Consider the following 20,190-nt stretch of genomic DNA (forward strand, 5'->3'; position numbering starts at 1 on the left):
TGGAGGAGAGCAATCGAGAACCAGCCGAACGCAGGGCGGGCACCCTCTTTCAACCAGCTGAAGACAACGCCGCTCGCGAGAGCGCTCCAGAGCGCTCAGAAACGACCAGTCGAAGATGGCATAAGAGTGGAACGCGATAGCATTCGAAGATCGCTGACTGCTTCACACGCTTCCCGACAACTGCAGCGTACGTAATGGTTATCGGGAAACGCTCACTGCGAACGCCACGCAAGAAGGCGGGCTTTCTGCTTGAAACGCGGCCTCTTGCAGGGGCCGCGAGGCCGCGATGCGGTGGAGGCGAGCGCCATCTGCAAGTGTTTCAAGGAAGCGCGCGCGCTGCTCCATGAATTCTGATGTATTTACGCGCCGGCGTGCGCAAATGACGGACGCCGTGTCCGGTCTGTTCATTGCGGAAACGCTGGAAAAGGGGGGGGGGGGGGGGTTGAGTTTTCGCCTAACAGAACGTGTTTTTAGGTGTATCCAAATTACAATCCGATAGCTATCATGTCTGTGGGTTGTGTGTAGGTCATCGCTTACGATGTTTCTACGTATTTAAGCTTGAGAAATTTAATTAGTTCAGTGAATTGCTTGCGTCGCATGAACGGCCTGAGTATGTGTGGTTCGAAAATCTTTTTTTTTTCCTTTCTGTGCGACATATGGCAGTAATTGCCACCGCCAACGACCGATTTTCTGCGGCACGGGCTCCTGAACGCTGCCGCGTTAATAATCCTGGCCGCAGACCGCTTAGCAAGTACGCACTAAACCAGGATAAATAAAGAAAAGGACACCAGAACATTTCCCATGCAAGTTAAACTCAGCGAAAATATTCGTGCAACGCGCAGGGGTGATAGTTATGACCGTTTGTAAAAAACGTTTGCCCACCAGATATCTGTTAAAATGTACTGCCTTGTAGTATTCGTAGATTCGTGTTTCCTATATGAATAAAATCAAATGTAAACATCTCGCGACCATTGCAGGTGCTAGGAAGCTACTGCTCAGGCATTAAGAACAAGAAAATGATATTGTTTACTCGTCTTGCCCTAAGCTTTCACTGTTTCCATGACATTCCCAGCTTCCAAACTTCTTCTTGGCCGAAAGTGCACGTCGGTAGCCGAAATCTCATCTAATCGGACAGATTTACGGACAAACGTACCCTAAATGTGGGCCACGGAACCGATCAGCTGTTTTCACGTAGCCGCTGTCTTAGGTGTGCACAGTAAGTCGTTTGGATGCGGAATCGAAACATGTGTGGCTGAGAAAGGGAAACACTCGGGTTTACTCTGAAATGTGCTTCAACCGTTCTTGCTTCAAAAGATTATAAAACCATTTTGATTTCAGTAGGACACAATTGTTTCTTCAATAAACCTTTATATCTAAAATAAAGTTTCTATACAGCCCATTTGAGAATAAAAAGAAGCAAAACATGCTTCCGGCAAGAATCAAGGCTGCTCATTAGGCTTATTAAAAAATCACCGCCCAAGCACTCCGTCGAGATGGTTAACCAGCGAATCTGAAACGTGCGGCACTGGTGTTTCTCAGCTCAGTTCAGTTCAGTTTATTACCTTAAAAGTCCCCCGTAGGGGCATTACACAAGGGGTGGGTTTTTATAGGATAGCAAAACATCGTCAGAAATAATTATATTAACAAAATGGTCGGTTACAAGTTCTGTGAACGAAGATGGACAAGTCGTATTAGCGATGTTTGCGGGAAGGCCGTTCCAGTCTGTGGCGGTACGGTAGAAAAAGGAGGCTGCGAAAGTGGTTGTCCGTGCACGTGGGCGTGCCACTTGAAGTGGATGGCTGGTGCGATAAGATATGCGTGCTGCTGCTGTGATGTAAGGCTCTTGATTAAGGGAAGAAAAGAAGAACTTGTGGTACAGGGAAAGACTGGAAATGCGACGTCGACATGAAAGTACTGACAAGCCGGATTCTGATTTCAGCGATGAAACGCTGACGTCGTATGAATATGAGGCATGAATGCATCTAACAGCACGATTTTTAACTGATTCTAATGCGTCGGTGAGATATGCTTGATGCTGGTTTCAGATGGCTGACGCGTATTCCAGTTTCGGCGTGACAAGTGATTTATATGCTAGTAATTTGAAATCTGATGGGACCTGCCGTAGATTTCGTTTTAGAAAACCTAACGTTTTGTTAGCTGCAGAGGTAATGCTAGTGACATGTGCGCGCCAAGACAAATCGTGAGACAGGGTTACACCTAGATATTGTCACGTGGTAGTGACGGTGAATAACACAGTAGCAATACTGTGAACGACAAAACTAACTTTTATTGGGCGAACCTGTGCCCACAAAACAGACTATACTTATAGCACAACGATAGCGGCGAACACGCTCGGCGATCGTCGAAAATCTGATCGGCGGGTCAAGCGCGTCGGCTTTTATACAGTAGTCATCAAATTTTCCAGACTAATCGTCACCCGCATGCCTTCCACAAAGTTCTACACCATGCGCGTCAGGCGAATAAATCAGATAACACAAGGTTCGGCGACAACAGACTGCGGATAGAAGCATCGATAACTTTCCAGAAACTTCGGATACATGCAAGCGCGTCCCGTGCTGTGCGATAAGATTTGTTAGGCGGCGAAACGTGGTCGCCCGATAAATATAAGTACACGTGTCAATATTTATAGGATTGGACTGATTCTAATGGTGTGGTAATAATTGCATATGGGAAGAAGGAAGGGTTGCGACGGCGGGACAAGGACACGAATTTACACTTCTTGGCGTTAAGGGTAATCAGCGAATTGCTGCACCATTCTAAAACACTGTTAAGATCATTTTGGAGTGAAGTATGGTCAGATGAGTTATTGATGGAGCGGTAGATGACGCAGTCGTCTGAAAACATGCGTATATTACAGGAGACACACTGAGGTAAATCATTATTATACATTAAAAATAACAGGGGACCAAGAACAGATCCTTGGGGCACGCCAGAGGTTACTGGGAGGGGACTAGATAGGTTACCGTTGATTAAAACCATTTGTGTGCGATAAGACAAAAATTCATTTATCCAGATTAGAACGTTAGGGTCCAAGTTCAACAGTTGAAGTTACAGTAGCAAACGTTGGTGGGATACTTTATCAAATGCCTTTGCAAAATCTAAAAAGATTGCATCAGATTGTACATTGATGTCAAGGTTAGTATGCAAGCCATGGACGAAAATAGCTAATTGAGTTTCGCAAGAGAAACCTTTGCGAAACCATGTTGTGAAGGGTGAAAAAAGTTATTACTGTCCTAGAAGGCAATGATTTGAGAGTAGATGACATGTTCCATGATTTTGCACGGCACGCTTGTTAGTGAGATGGGTCGATAATTTAATGGGGAATTCCTGTTACCCGTTTTGTAGACTGGAATGACCCTTCCCACTTTCCAATCACCCGGCATGTTTCCTGAAGAGAGCGACTGTGAGAACAGTAAGGACAAGTATGATGCAGCCATGTGTCTTGTGTTTATTAGAGGTGTAGAGTTAATTTCATCAATGCCAAATGACGATGATAGCTTAGGCTTCTGGATTATGGGTGAAATTCCGTCAGCACAAAATGTGATGCATGGCATGTGACCTTCCATGTTGTACAAAGATAAAGGAATGTTTCTTTCGATTTCTTTCGTAAATGCTGTTGTAAATGCGGAATTAAAAGTGTCAGCGCATTCAGTATCGGTAATTGTCTCGTGTGAGTCATAGGTGAGCGTAATAGTGTGAACAGGGTGAGGATTTATTACTTGCCAAAATTGTCTTGGGTTAGTGCGCAGCAAATTTGGGAGTGTAGTGCCATAAAAGGAATGCTTTGCGCTGCGGATTGCAATCAGATATTCGTTTTCAGTTTTATAGTAGACTTCTCATCGATGCGAGTTGCCGTTATTTGTAGCCACTCGGTAAAGACGTTTCTTTTTTTTGTTTTTCTAGTTTTTTTTTAAGGCGTTAGTAAACCAAGGTTTTTTGATTATTGGGGCGAACGTGAACTTTAGGAATATATTTGTTAGCCAAATCTGTTAACTTATCCTTAAGCATCGACCAGTTATGGAATATTGACTGATTGTGATACGCGGCTTCAAACGTGGGGAAGAAGGTCTCAAGTTCGCGGTTAATTGCGTCACAGTCACCCTTTTCGTAAAGCCTTATAGTTTTCTTATGTGTCTTATTTGGTGTTACAGGAAAAGAGAAAGTAGCATGAATGACATTATGGTCACTAATTCCTCGAAGGTGTGTAATTGATGAGAGGGTACTGGGATCATTAGTCAGGATGAGGTCCAGAATAGTTGCGGGTTCTGGTGTGACACGCGTTGGCTCCTAAACTAATTGTGTCAGATTAAAGTTCAAACAAATGTCGATGAAATTCCTTGTCTCTGGGGGACCTACTATTGAAGAATATGGTAAGTTGCTCCAATCTATGTTCGGGAAATTAAAGTACCCGAAAAGTAGGATGGAGGCATTAGGGTAGGGGGTCGTTAGTTGTATTAAATTGTTATTGAGCTCCCCACAGAATTCAGGAGTGGCGTGGGGAGGCCTGTAGCAAACCCCCAGCAGCACTGTAAGTGGTGATGTGTGATATAGTAGCCATAGTATTTCGAGTTTTGATGCGATGTTAATAAATGAACACAAAAGTTGCCGGTGGACTGCTACAAGAACGCCACCGCCCCTTGTGCCTACGCCGTCAGTTCGATAAACATGGAAGTCGGGTAGCTCGGCCAAAACTTCGGTATCAGTGACGTCATTGTGTAGCCAAGTTTCTGTTAGAATGAGCAAGTTGCTGCCTGTTGATGATATGACGTTAGATATAAGCTCGCGCTTCGGAAGATAACTACGTGCGTTAGTAAAGACTGCAGAAAACGAAAGCTCTTTTCTAGGTGCAAGTTCTGGTTGATTCTTTTTTTGTAGAGGACGGGATGATTGCTACACAATTTCTTTTACAGAGTTAGATGATTCATCAAAAACATATCGTTTAGGACCAATATACAAGGTTTTATAGCGTAGAGAGTATGCAAGTGACTTAGATTTGGCGAAATGCAAAAGGGCCTTCCGTGCTTTCTGAGTCAGGCGAGAGAAATCTTCACCTACACTATAATTAGTTCCTTTCAGCATTCGGCCTTTTGACAGAAGGGCGTCTTTCGTTTTCCAATGTGCGAATTTTACTATTATTGGACGATTTCGATCTTTGGTGTGTTTTCCTAAGCGATGTGCCCGTTCTATATCTGTGGGGTTGATGTGGGTTTGTAAATGATTACGGCAGATCTGAATTATTAATTCTTCAGACTTAGTAAATGTTTCATTTGTAGTGGGGTCAGTAATTCCGAGGAAGATCAGGTTATTGCGGCGAGATCGGTTTTCGGCGTCGTCGAAAACCGATCTCACTGGGTCAATCACGACGGTTCATTAAACGACGGCTTGGTAGAGCGCCGGATCTTCGGTACACAGTTGCTGCTTGCGCTCGGCTGCAAGAGCCTGTTTTTGTGCCCAAGCTGCAGCATCCGCACGGCGTAGACAAGCTCGTTGCCGGTTCTACTCGCGGCATTGCTGATCGAACGCTGCCTGCTCCCAAGCAGTAGGCATGATGCCTGGCCTACCAATTTCGGAACAGGAGAAAAACTACCGCGCACTCGTCTGCGACAGAGAGCAACGACGTCACTACTGGCGCAGCTATTCCAACACCCTCTAGAAAGCACAAGGCCTTTTCACTCTGATCCATGACGTCATGTTACCTGGCCCGACTGCCATAGAACCTAATGTGAATGCTCCCGAGTAGGCAACAGCGAATTTCTCGTCACTGGTTTCGTCGCGCCAGTCTTGTCAATGAAGATTCAATGAAGACGTCATTGACCGGAGCAAGCAGGCCTTGTGCTATCTAGGAGGTGGTGGCTAATCGTGCACCTCTCTTTGTCTCTTTTTTTTGACGCGTGTATATGGCGTTGCGCCGGAGGAGTGTTCGGCGCACAGGCGACCGAGAGATGGACGAATCGGCAAGCCATATACAGCTTTGCTGTAAAACGTCGCGGGTTCCCGCTCCCATTCACATAAAGAGCACGTCAGTTTGACGTCCCAGCTATGGAATAATTTGAGTTTCGAATAGTCACGTTGTCGTGGCCGATACAGCTGCAGGAGTGAGCCATGCTCGAGCATCTTCGAACCGCGTTGCTCTCCCCTTGTTGTACGCGTCTTTTACAAAAGATACTTAAACCCGGTGAACTTTTTATTGTGACAGCAATTATGTGGACACTTTCGGTGTATTTATGCCGCCGCCATCGCCGTATTTATCCGTGTAAAGTGCACGGTCGATAACAACGTTGTCGCGCACCGGATGCTGTATGTGCGAGTGATAGCGTGCGACGGTGAGCTGACGACGGCGGCTCAATTTCGCGCGCGCACGGGTGGGAAGCGGCGAGGAAGCGCGCCGTTGTGCTCAAGGCACCAGGGGGGAGCCGGAGGGCGCGACCATCTTCGCTCGTTGGTTCATACGGCGCGGCCACACTGTTCGTATCTTGAAAGCGACCTGCGGTCGCGCGCGCGGAGGCGGGGTGAGGGGAGAGAGAGAGGGCTGGCTGTATTCCGACGGCTGCTGAGTATGGCGCGGCCGCGCGGGCCCTGCCTCGAAAGCGAACAACGATGAGTACAGAGTCTAGCGCGGAAAGCTCAAAGCATCTTGTGTGCTTTGTTACGCGTCGAAGCGAAGCGAGAGGCAGCACGAAAGTCACGTGGATCGCTGCTGATGCCACGCTTCCTCACTCCGGAGATTTGACAGCGAAACATGATCGTCGTAAAGCAATAACTTGAAGAAACAAGACAGACAGGACCGAGAGGAAAGTAAAGACGAGCTTTCCGCACGATCCTCAGTCAAGTTTTTGAGCTTCCAAGATCATGTTAAGCGAGAACCAACTTGCCCAAGAAGAAGTTATCTTGACAGCGAGTTTCCGCAGTCATCGAGTGGGGTGTGTTGATGTTTGCTTCTGTGGTTTGGACGGAGACTCGAGCATCCTAGCTTGACGATTACGAGTGGCCTCCAGTGCGCGATCTTCATCGGTAGCTTGCACTCGACGCCGACGATTGGACACGCACATCTGCTCTCGCATCTGCTCTCGCTTATCAGCAAACGTCGATGAACAGGTGATTTCGGCGATGTGACGGGGCAGGCCGTTACAGTCGGCTGATTATCGGCAAGAGAAAGATGCAGAGAAAGTTGTAGTATGGCTGCGTGGACGGGTTACTTGCGAGGAATGCCCTGTACGCAGAGAATGGCAAAGGGGGTGAGGCCAACACACATGGTGCATGATGAAATGAGCTGTAATAAAGTTATGAAAGAGCATTAACGAATCAGTGCGACGCCGGAGTGATAGCGTGTTTAAGGCGGACTGTGTTTTTAGTAGTGACACGCTGTTGCTATAAAAATACGAAGGATGAATTAATCTTGCCGCAGGATTCTGAATTCTTTCGATTGCATTGATAAGTTAAGTTTGATGTGGGGACCAGATGGGGCATGCGTATTGAGGTTTCGGACGTACGAGCGTCTTGAATGCTAGTAGTAAAACGTGATGCGGTGCAAGATGCAGATGGCGTTTTAGGAATCCCAATGTTTGGCTAGCGGAGGCAGTAATGCGCGTTACATGAGCAGACCAGTCTATGTCCTATGAAGTAGTGACGCCTGGGTATTTACTTGTAGGCTCTTTTTTTAAGGTAATATTAGTAATATAATACGGTGAGTATAAGGGATGCTGGCGGTAAGTGAAGCACATTACATTCATTGGGGTTAAGGGTCATTAACCAGACGTTGCACCAGTCTTGCACTTTGTTAAAGACATTTTGTAAAATACTGTGGCCAAAGTCGTTAGTAATTATGCTGTAGAATATACAATCGTCAGCGAACATACGGATTTGAGAGGAAACATGAACAGGAAGGTCGTAATTAAATAAGAAAAAGTAGGGGGGCTAGAACGCTACCTTGTGGGACGCGAGATGTTACAGGGAAGAGCGCGGAAGTGTGATTATTGACATGCACTGACTGTCCCACTGAGGAGTTGCAGCGCGCGGTGGTGAAATAACGCGTCCTTCCCTTCTTCTTCATCGTACTATGGTATCTAGAGGTCTCTAGCCCCTATAGCTGTACTATATATCGTTCGTTCTGCCCTATTCGGTGCTGTTACACCACGGTCTTTTTTCTCCACGTTACGGATGTTGGTCAGCCCAGATATACCCCACCCCCCGTTACGAGACCACGCAGTGTCGCCATCGTTTCTGTTCACTTTACGGACATTATCTAGCCAGGATAGTGAAAACGCATAGTGCTCCTTCATACAGGTCCGTTAGATAAACAGCTTCGCTGTAAAATAAATGCAAGCTCTGTTGGTTTCAATTCGCGCCTGCAGAGAAAGTCATGCGCTCCTTGAGTGCATAGCAGACGACAAGCGGGATGCCGCTTCCCCTTGGCACACCTACAAAAGCGTTGCCATGGTAGCATGCTGGATTGTTTTGCGGTAGCGATAATATGGACACTCCAGGTGCATTTCTGCCGTCGGCGTCGCCGCGAGGTTCCGCATGAAGTGCAAGGCCGAGAAAATCGTCGCCGCGCACCGTGTGTTGACGTGCGAGGGTCAGCTGGCGATCACGGTTAAATTTCGCGCACGCAACGGGGGACAGCGGGTAGGAAGCGCTGTGCTGAAGGCTTCGGGGCCCAAGCAGGGAGGAGGGGGGCGCGTTCGGCTGCCGGGCCGCTGCATTTGCGACGGGCGCGGTGGTTCCGCGGCGTAGTTCGCGTTGATGCGAGCGGCCGCAGGAAGGTGAATAGCTCGGTGCGGTTCTCGCGTTTCCTCAATGCAGTGTTTTGACAGCGAGTTTCCGCGTTCATCGAGCGATATGTGTTCATGCTGGCTTGTGCGTGCGTGACGCTATGCTTGAGAATTTAGTTAATAAGCGAATCTTTATAAGCCCATACGGTCCACAAAACTACGATTCTTACTTCGTATAGCTGTCTACTAATTTGCTGTCACCATCGATGTTGCGTATTTTGGGCGAAACTGACATTTTCTTTCAAAGTTGTTGTTGAGAATGATGGCGAACAGGTAATTGACACTTTGATGGCGACAGCTTTGAGCCCAAATGATTTAGGCCCCGAAAGTTTGTTGCATACGCCCTATTTCCGCTTGAATATTGTTACCGCTTTAGACAACAGACGTTGAGGTTTTCTCGAAGCACTGCTTGAAGTATGCTCATACAAATTGTGGTTTTTGTGCTTTATTTGCAGCTAGCTTGGTTTATTTCCGGCACCAAAGCAACACCTAGGGTGGCAGAATAATACAAGAACAATTTCGTTACAACGAAGCGAAAATATATACGTCTGGTAAAAGAATTGCCCCGCTCCAGTCCGAATATACAACTTAAGCCTGCAGTGAAGCACCGCCCACGCCCTCATAATCGCCAGGCACTGTCGCTCTGTGACGCTGCAAATATGTCGTATTTCAAACTTTCCCGCTAACCTAAATTAGGCGGTAACCACAAAAATAAAGTTATGTTCACGTAATTTTATACATTTTCATTCGTCTATTATAGTGGAAAGGTGAAAGCCTTATTCTTTATTCAAGTGAAATAACACCCTTGCTAAATTAAAATCCCAGTGTGCGCCACACATATTCACAAGAAGGAAAAACCACAAATTGTCACACTTTTGTACAAGATTGCAATTGCTGTAATGTTTCCCAATAAAGGGTTATATCCAGTAAGTAATATTATCGCTTACTGTGTTTTAAAAACTGTCTGCAGAAAACGAATCAGGGCTTAGACATGTTCCAGTTTCCAACATGGACGTTTCTCCTGCGGCAGCGTTTTTTGCCGAGCACAATTTGCATCTGCCGATCCTGCTTTATTCAGCTCGCCTTCATCCACTGCGCCGTCATCAGGTACGCCTCAGGTGTGCCAGGCTACTCCGACGACACCAAGCCAGTTGTGCAAAAGAAACAGCAGTGGAAATTCCCCTTACAGTGGCCCTCAGCAAATCTCTCTAAATGTGTATACGAAGCTACGAAAACAGCAGCCGAATGTTAATGCGATCACGCAGATCTGCGAGAGGGTGAGCGAATTAACTGGTGTGAGCTTACGCAAAGTTTTTGATGTCAGGCGCACTGCCAAAAACATGGACGCAGAACTAGGGACGCCTCCATGGAAGCGGCCTACACCTGAATGCCTAGAGGCGCCTACCTAGTTACGACAGCTTAACACTGTCCACACTAAGAAACTGCGTTGACAACAGTGCTGAAGTGCAGTGCACCCCAAAAGTGCAGAAGATCGCTGCGAAATTAACGTCCGTGAACACAGATGATCTGCCGACCCTTCAGCCGAGGACCATCCGCCGCTTCCTCCTGGACATCGGCTTCAAGAGCGACAAGCGTGGGAAGAATTCCTTGCTCATCGAGGGCGAGAGCTTGGTCAGGTGGGAGCAGAACAAGCACTAGGTTGCTCGATGCAGGGAGGAAGGGCACAAGATATGGGGCAGAGAACACAGCGAGTAAGGTGTAGGCTGATAAGACAGTAAAGTTTTCACGCGACGGGTACATGCGCGGCTTAACAATGGGCCTCAAGCAGCCGTCGCGAAATGGACAGCGGCTGATCGTGACTCATGTTCGTAGTGAGAACGGATTTGTTGAAGGTTGCCTGGTTGTGTTCCTGGGAAAGAAAACAATTGACTACTACGAGGAAATTGACTACTAGGAAAGGACTACTGCGAGGAAAGGACTACTACGTGCACTTCGTGCGAAATGAAAGCAAATGAAAAAGGTGTGAGGAAAGGAAGCACACCATCGCGGGTTAGATCACGTGTCCGTGCGCCTATTTTGCGGTCGTCGCGGAATTCTGTTACGGTGTGCCTAGTCTCCGGAGCTGATTGCGTTCGTGCTCGCCGCGCCACTGCAGTCTGTTTCTGTTGTCTTTCATCACCGACAAACGCGTGTTTTACTCCATTTAACACCTATGGCTTCTTCAGAAAGAACTTATCAGACTGATGACTTTAATATTTGCTTGGAATGCAATAATGAAGGACACATAACGAGAACGTATCCTCTTTTTTCAGCCTAAATACCTCTTTTACTGCAGTTTGAACTAACTATTTGGGGTTGCGTTTTCGTGCATTGATTATAAAATTCATTACTATTGGCTATACTACCATTTCATAATGTTCATTAAATTTCAACGCGCCCAAACAAATATCGAACTCATCGACTCGTTTGAATTCCTTAAATAAATGCCTACGTGTCATCTTGTGGCTCGGTACGTTTCATTATTTGGCATTGCTAATACTAGATTCGCGAATGCAAGCTACTTGCGTACATAGAAATATTAAGGCTGCGTGGTCTCGTGTGGGACCTCAGTGGCTTGTCCTCTCATTCAGAACCCCCTGCCTGTTTTTAAGGCCAGGCATTCGCATATATTTTTTATGTCAAATTGATTATTCTTGGTAGCGTTTATATCGGTGTTTACATTATTGGTACACTGATTTCAGCTTAGTATTATTAACAATAATGTAAGCTCTAAGGTATATTTGTGATAACTAATCTAGTTTTTTTGTTATTCTACGTATGGTTGTCTCAAATTGTATTACTGCTTGCGCTTCTTTTTCGTATATTAGCGCCACTCATAATAACATCCTTTGACAGTTTTACCTAAACTGTAGGACGTACTACTGTAATATGTTTCGTCATTGTATAGATTACGCCACCACGCTTTCTGCAATAAATTTGTCCCGCACGTTATTAAAACAAGACGGCCGAGCGCTCAAATAGACAGCGCAGGTAGCGCTCTAGCGGTCCAGGCGTACAATTTTACGAGCCCTTATGAGGGGCAGTAGCCAAGTTTAAGTTGAGCAATATCGGCATAGTGCCTCGAATGGGGTAAAGACCGCATAGGGCAGTGTAATTTTCTGCGAGGGAGGCGCAGAACTCTTTTCTAAAGCCTTCTCTACAAGAGCAAGGAACATCCTTGCGATGAAATCTGTCAGAGCTTCACTTTGCAGAGACTGCTAGCTGTCGCCATGCATATAGTCGTGTACCTTACTTGGCGAAACCATTCCGCAGACTCCATCGACCTAAAGGGCTTCGGCCCACTGCGTAACGTGTTTCGGCACCTCTATTTGGAGCGGTGGCCGCTGGCCGCAGGCAGCGCAGCAGAATCGGGACCAGAGCCGGACCTGGAGGAGATCACCGGCATGCTCGTGCGGGACCTGTCCATCCACCCGTTGGTGCACGTCCGCGCCAGCGCTGATGCCACGGGCGCCGTCACTCTGCAGGCGAGTGTGGCGTATCGGTGGTGACTGCGCTATCTTTACTGCAGCGACGTGGAGCGAACAGCCCAGAATATTATAGTATTCGGCTCTCTTAGCACGGGACTGTAACGACGAGGCACCTCTTGGAGCTTCAGCGATGAAGTGGTTCATCGTTCCTCCGGACGCGTGACAACAGCGCAAGCTGAGCCCCAGTGCTTCTGACGCGGTTATGCCATGTAGTACAAGGTCGATGACCTGTCCACTACCAATTGTCAGTACCATCAACAAGGAAAGCTGCTGCTGCTGCAATTGAAGCCCGAATAGTTGAAAGTAAGAAAAACGCAAATAAAAACCTTTCAGTGAATAAAAACACACACCTGTTAGTAAAAGAAAATATAATTTCATAATAATTATATTCAGGTGTGCGGAGCAAAGAAATCACGACAGCCTTCACGTAATTAACGAAGATGTATTATGAGTTTCGCCTTTGAGACCGGCTGATAGCGCTAAGACATGATTGTTGTAGCGCAAAAATTTAGAAAAGCAAAAAAAAAATATGTTGTAAAATGAACAAGGAGACAGAAAGGCAGGCGCTACACTCACAACTGTTTATTACCATGGAAATAATGCATGCTACATATATGCAGTGCAAACGCGCAATAACGAGGAACGCAGAACACTCCAGCAACGTCAAGCATGTATAAATTGTATTTGACCATCACATAAAAAAGTGACATTAGGCTGATACAATATTGATCATTGATTCCAATGTGACAAGCTTCTAACGTTTTCCGCGCAGCTTTATCTTTGCTTTTGCCCAGGATAATCACATCAGAAAATCGAGCTTTGTGGGAGGAAATCGTCAATACGCAGAAACATGCACGCTAAAATCATTCTCTAACCTATTCGCCTGCTCCATCATTCGATCTTTGACGCAGCGGCCAGCTTCACCAACGTGTGGTCTGCCACATCTTAGCGAAATGTGATATACCACTCCTGTAGAACACTGCACGTACCATGCGACCTGCTTCACTTCAGAGATGGGCAAGTTTGTAGCGGAAAAGAAAACACCCGCCCTTTACCTTTTCGCCGCCTTCTTAAGGTGGCGAACAGGTATGTCAAAGAATAGGTCTAAACAAAATACTGCGTTCTGAATTGGCACCTGATAAGTATTAGTGGCAGTGGCTACCTTGCCTTGTTTAGTCAATGATATTATATTACTAACTCTATCATTATATCAAAACTTTATTTATACCAAAGTAGCATATAGTTTTACACTAGTTAGTAACTACTACGACTTTTTTGAAGATAAGATGTTAACCGGCTTCAGACGGATTTGGCGTACATGTGAACTGAGCATCTTGTAGCCATTCCCAGAAAATAACTGTCGGTTAAGAGACTTGTAGATGACGTATGAACATGACAGTGGCATTAAATGACAACTCGTCATGCCGAAAACACGCAGAAATAGCAACTAACGACAGAATAATAAACGAGTGTAAGTAGCCGTTGATGGAGTGAGGTGTGACCCTTTGTGTCGCGGCCACCCTCTGCCGTGCCGTCGCCAATAAATCCGAGTAAACGGATTTATTTAGATCTTACCTGGACACAGAGGGATGAAGATGTCAAGAAAGTTGGCAAATATGTACAGTGTAATTGAATGTATAAATAAACAAAAAAGAATCATCATAAAAAAATTGAGAGAAACAGAGACAGCGAATGAATACAAAGAATGTTGAGAAGACCACAGAGATTTAAAAGAATGGGTAGAAAGGAAATAGAAGGAAAAATCCGCACGATAACACAACAGGCACTGCCTTGCTATGGGATGCTCGAGCTGGTTGTCGAAAGATAACATTATGCCGGAGCTAATATACGCAACAAGAGGAGGCAGGCGTATACTCCAGCAAATATCCGGAGACCACTAAGCATATCCTAGCCATCTCATTTCCGTTATATCTCATTTTCCCTTTATTCATTACTTCTCTCCACCTTGCGGGTTTCCGCAGAACTACTACGTCAAGCATATCCTAATGGCATGGGAAGGAATTCATCCAGTGAGAACACGACGTAAGGTACTCCTTCCAGAAGCACTTAGATTTAAAGTGGACGGAAGCATCGGCCGGTCAGCAGCCGAAATAGGTAAGAAACCTTTTGAGTATGCGCGTAAAACAAGCTGGTAAGAGATTGGTACGACTGGATCCAATACAGGCATATGTAGCGGTACAAAGTAGAAAGAGATTTTAGGAACAGAAAAGAAGACTGTACAAAAATTCTACAATGAAAAGCATCTATAGCATGCCTGAATAACTCAAGCAGGCTACGTGATTATTTGTCAGCAACGCGTTTTAAAGGAGATGCCAATAAATTATCGTCATCATCACCATGGGCGGCTAAAGTGCACAAGTACCTGTACATAGAAAGCCCGGGCACAGAATGCAGGAAGCGATCAAGAAAGTTGGTAAGAACGTACCGGGTAATTGAAAGTGTAAAGGAACACCAACAGTGATAAAAAAAGTCGCAGTTTCGCCCAACAGCTGAAGCATCGATTGCGATATCTAACTGGCGGACTATAAAAAGTAAGGAAAGTAGTTTCATAGGCCGTATAAACTCGTAAACATAGGCATGCTAACTAAATAACCAAGTATGGTTTCACTGGCGCACAATCAAACATGAACACATATTTTTTTCATTCATTCATTCATTTCATTTATTTTTCATTTTTACAAGAATTGCACAAAAAGAAAAAACGGTTGAGCCCGTAGCCAAAGGCTAGTGCGGGCCCATAGTCAATATGCATATTTCAGCAGCTACAAGATTTACTACATATCTACTTCCTAGTGATAAAAATTAAAAGAAGTTAGCACAAACACATGCAACAAAGAAAATAAGATACAGTAGGTGATCCAATAATGGAATCAAGTAATTCTAGATTATGCATACTGAAAAGTTTGCGCGGAGACACGAGGGCAATGCCCAGAAAAGACAGGGACGAGCGCTGACTCACAATTGAAGTCTATTCAAAACGCACACATGAATAAATAGTAAAAGCGATTTCAGTATGCATTTCAACCAACTAGCCCAACTATCTGCTCTCCTAATTTTAAATTACTACAGCTTTTTGACTAAAACACACGCAAATAACAAGTACAGTAGATTATAAAAAATAAATCAAGTAATTTTAGGTCACTCGATGACCCCGGAAACTGGCTGTGAAAACGCCGGAGTGAGGAAACGCGGCAGCAGCACCGAGCGAATTGACCTTCGTGCTGCGTCGCCCATCAACTCGAACGAAGCCGCGGAGAGATGCCACGCGGTGGGCTTTGTCCGCGGCGCGGATGGTTTTCAAGATACAGCGGCCCGGGCGGGCGTTCGCGACCGCCAGGGACGCCCGCAGTAGGACGCGCCCGCCTTCCCTCTCTCTCGCCCCGTAGATTTGCGCACAACGGAAGACGGCGCAATTCCTTGCCGCTTCCTTGCCTTGCACGCGCCATTGAGCCGCGATCGCCGGCTCCTCCTTGCAAAGCTTTCACTCGCACATACAGCATGTGGCACGCGGCGACGATTTTGTCGCCCTTGGACTTTATAGGCGATGAACAAAACGAGAACAAGGTGAAAGCGGGAGCGCACATTTTGACAATGAAATTCTCTTTTTTAAGGCGACATACAGGTATGCTTTCTTCGCCACAGTATATCTAGCTATGGTTCTTATAAAGAGGAGAGGGTAAGACGGGTGGGTGTGGCAACGAATGAAGGTGTGTTAGCGGCGAAGGTGTAGAATTGAGGATAAAGGAGTGCTGTGCACAAGGACGGTGAAACGACCGCCTGTCAGTCACGTGTCAACGGCCCTGTGTCAGCTGGCGTGTCAATGGCGTGCGCTGTGCCCCTCTATTACCGGTTCCGTTGGTGATCGTGGTCCATCGTGTCTCTGAAAGAGATAATAGGAGCAGCGGCAGAAACCGGTGCTCGTAAAAAAAATATAACAGAAAATGCTGAAAGTGAATAAACTCTTCTCGTCAAATTTACTTCCTCGACATGACGGTCTACATACAAAACGAAAAACTGAGAACCATACCTTATCGGAAGCCTACGGATAGCCAGTAATATATAGACTACAACAGTCATCACCCGTTACCCTGCAAGCAAGGAATTTTTGGCGGAGAAGCAAAGCAAATAAGAATCTGCAGCGAAGACAACGATTGCATCCACCACCTAAATGACCTTGAAACAACGCTAGCAGAAAGAAACCATCCGGAAGTTTCTCTCATTAGAGCTTATGATGTCGCGTCAAGTTTCGAGAGACAGTCGGAATGACCTAAGAAACAGCATACACCAGAATCTGCCAGACCACCAGCCTTTATAACAAAATATTCTAATTCACTTCTGAATTACTTCGTTTACTGCGTTGTTCGTGGGACAAAACGTTAGACCACGCTTCAGGAGCACAACTTCATCGAAGCTTAGACTCTGGGATAAGTCTACTACGTTGCTGCAGTGCTCTGGATGCTCACTTGTAGCGATATCGGGGGAGCTATGTGCTGTAGGAGCTGTGTGCTGTAGCGTTCCACAATGTACCAAGGGCTACCTATCGCCGCAGCAGAAACGTGAAGAACATGTTAGTGCACGCAAAAGTCAGCCAACATCTTACCACCGTAGTAAAATCATGTTGTCGCCCCAGGTGCGAAGTGGCATTAAAATTAAAAGCACCGCAAATAGTTATGTACACGAAGCCAAACTAGCTTTACTTGTACAACTTCGGAAGAGATTTATATGCTTGAATATTCCTTTTGTAAGAAACAATATTTCGATGAAACGGGACAATCAATGAACGTCATTAAACGGGCAGCGCGCGGACCCAGCTAAAAAGCTTCACAAAGCCGTCGCCGAGCATTTCAACAAACCGGGTCATAACTTAGATGAACTTGGATGAACGGCACTACAACTGGCTAAAAATACCTCCGTTAGGTTTATTCTGTGTAACTACAATCGAACCGCTAGTGTTACTGCCACGAAGTCTAATCTTGCTTTCCGCTCCCTGTCTGCGCGTCGCCAAATTTTCCGATGAACTCTTTTTCATAAATTTTATTATCCTGTTCAGCGTGACCAATTTATCTCTAGGCCACATTACCGATCCTATCGCATAGACCGCAGCCACAAAGTTGAAATTGACATTTGCAACACTAAGCATTTCTTTCACTCTTTTTTGCCAAGGACTAGTTCCGGTTGGACTCACCTTCTTTCTGATGCTGTATCTATCACTGATAACCAACACTTCCGAAATTTTCTAGCTAACAATGTATAAACAGATTCTTTGTAATGTTGGTTTTTTCATGTTATTGTGCTAATATTTCATGTATTTTTTTTCAATGATTAGGCTAACAACTTAATATAAAGTTTATACTGTATACGTATTTACATGCAAAACGATGTCATACCCGTGCCGTTGTCAGATGAGAAGAGGACCTGGCACTCGGAGGTGCCACGTCCCAGAGTTTACATGTACTCATCAACCCAACATCATCTGATACATTGACCCCGGCAATCCCCCTCTACCCGGGTTGACTGAGCGGGGTGCTTTGGTTTGAGCCAATGGTCCTTCCCGGACAAGGGGGCTGTTGTGGTGCAGCACAACTGAGTTACTGCACTAAACACACGAACAGTCATGTCGGTCTTACAGGACACAATCCTTAGTGACCCTCGGACTGCCTTGACGAAAAAGAGGTCAAGGCATACAGCCATGGAGACCACCAAAGCCATCGGCGGGGCAGCGCGACCACCGACCACACGAGGGTGCGCCACGACCGGTTCCGGCTCTGGGTTCCACTGAGCCAAAGAAAACCCCGTAGATCGACTGGCACACACGGCCGAGTCGAGCGATCTTAGGACCGTCCATCATAACTTAATGGAGAGCTTTCCACCTGACTCATCAAAAATCACGGCAGCGCGAGCCCACACTTCGAGAAACTTCTTGTCGCCCAAGCGATGCCGCTCCCAATTGAGATGGAACCAGATCTCGTTCCGTGTTTTCGCGAGCACTTCGTGAAGGCCCGGCGCTGGTACCCTGAAAATTGCATCAGAGCGTGCCAACCAAACTTGGTATGAGCACTCGGCGAGAAGAAGCACGATATGGTTGATCGCCTGATCAGGCAAAGGGTGCAAAAATCGAACCGTCTGATATCGAACACTTGGGAGCTTAAAAGGACTAGCAATCCTTTAGAGAAGAGCTGCGGGAAGCAAACACTGCGTAAAGATATGAAACGAGCCCTCACAACCGCCACAAAAGGGGCACACTCCACAAGCCGGGACGGCTGTGAAGGGCCTGTAACTCAACGGCATGGCACTCTCGCTCCAAGCGGTACATGAACGTAGCTCGCCTAGCGTCCAGGTAACTGGCCGTAATGAGCTTCCAGCTTGGCCTGTGGATGGACAGAATGTACCTTTGGGAATGCGGGGGCCACCTGGGGTGAGTATATCGACTAGTGCTTGGATTGTAGTTGAAACTACGTCGATGCCGAGGTGAACCTTGCGGAGGCTTACCAGAGAATTGGCAGCCGCCGCATAAATGGTGGACGGGGAACCTGAGCGAGGCACACAGTGGGAAAATGTGTTCTGCGAAAACAGCGGAGTCGGGTGCTAAGAAAAAAGGAGGTAAAGCTTCGAGTTAGGAGCATATCCAAGTTAAGAGCGAGCCGGGTCGACCTGACGTGTAGTGCAGTAGCCACGATGCCCAAGTCGGGAATTTCGTGTCCTCCCTTATACCTCGGCAACTTGAACGCCTGCACAGCTATACAACCAGTTATCCCCTTCCAAAGGAAGTGAAAGAGGACCCTCCCCAAGATAAGCTTGGTTCGGGTTGGAACAGGAGACGCACATGTCACATACATCAGGAAGTAAAACAGAAGTGAGCGAAGAATTGTCGCTCGAGCAGTCAATGGGTATGACAACGCGCTGAATTCCTGAATCCCGGTTTCAAGCTTCTCCTTATGGCATGAAGAACTTTATTTAGGTTCTGAGGGATTAGTCTGGGACTGATGCGGGCCACTCCACGTCGGTACAGAGAGGCCGAGCCCCTCTGCCGTCACACGGGCCCTCTAGACAGCCCTGAGTTCTCCTTAGCCTGTTGCCACTTTTCAGGAGAGAGACCGTTTGGTTCGCGTTGGAAACCTAGATTGCGCAGCCGCGTTTTCACGGGGAGACCATGAACGGGCTGCGGACTGGACCAAGTGGAGTTCAAGTACATGGCTACACTTTTCGATCTATTCAACCTTCCACCGCTTGCCTCGCAGTAACTGTCCATGACCTCCAAGACGCTGCAAGCTGCTGCCTCGTGCGGGATGCTTCCTGCGGCTCAGCTGGTGAAGCCAAAGGAAAGACAGCTGGAGACGCGACTAGAGAGGCATGCAAGGTCATGTAAAACTGCCTCGCCAGTGCAACAATTCCATCTGGTGAATCGACAATGCTATCGTCACTTGGACCTATAGAAAAGAGAGTTGTGCTCTTCCTTGAAAGATGCCTACGTAGGACGTTTTTGCTACACCACGCTTCCATTTCCCACTCCCCTGCTCGAGTTGTGGCTCTCAAGCCATCCCAGAGTCGTTGCAGGAGAATCCGAAGTTCCTTTCGGAGTGAAGCCAGTGCCGGAGCAACACCAGGCCCACCGGACAGTGGCCTCGAGAGCAGGAGGACCGCGTCGGAGACAATTTCAATCTCCTCACGCTCCTCGCGCGCTCGACGCTTTCCCCAAGACCTGAAGCACTCACACACTCTCACCTTTGCGTCAATCCATTGTGTCACCTACATTCTCGTTGGTGTACAGCGATTGAAAGAAAATGGATGATACCTCTGCGGTTGCCTGCCTGTCTTTTAGGAGAGGTGGATTTAGGCGCCACGGTCCCTTCCCTTGCGCGACTATGTTAGAATCGACAAACCACAGTATT

The 20,190-nt window shown here is 46.7% G+C and overlaps 1 protein-coding gene across 1 annotated transcript in view; it reads left to right on the forward strand.

Moving 5' to 3' along the window:
• Positions 1-20,190, forward strand: part of LOC139055666 (neprilysin-1-like) — a 448,216-nt gene that overhangs the window by 46,048 nt on the left and 381,978 nt on the right. Inside the window, exon 5 of the mRNA XM_070533195.1 lies at positions 12,066-12,277. Within this exon, the coding sequence (XP_070389296.1) occupies positions 12,066-12,277 (212 nt within the window). The remainder of the gene's footprint in view (positions 1-12,065; positions 12,278-20,190) is intronic.

The sequence above is a fragment of the Dermacentor albipictus genome, chromosome 2 (genome assembly GCF_038994185.2).
Source record: "Dermacentor albipictus isolate Rhodes 1998 colony chromosome 2, USDA_Dalb.pri_finalv2, whole genome shotgun sequence".
NCBI lineage: Eukaryota > Metazoa > Arthropoda > Arachnida > Ixodida > Ixodidae > Dermacentor > Dermacentor albipictus.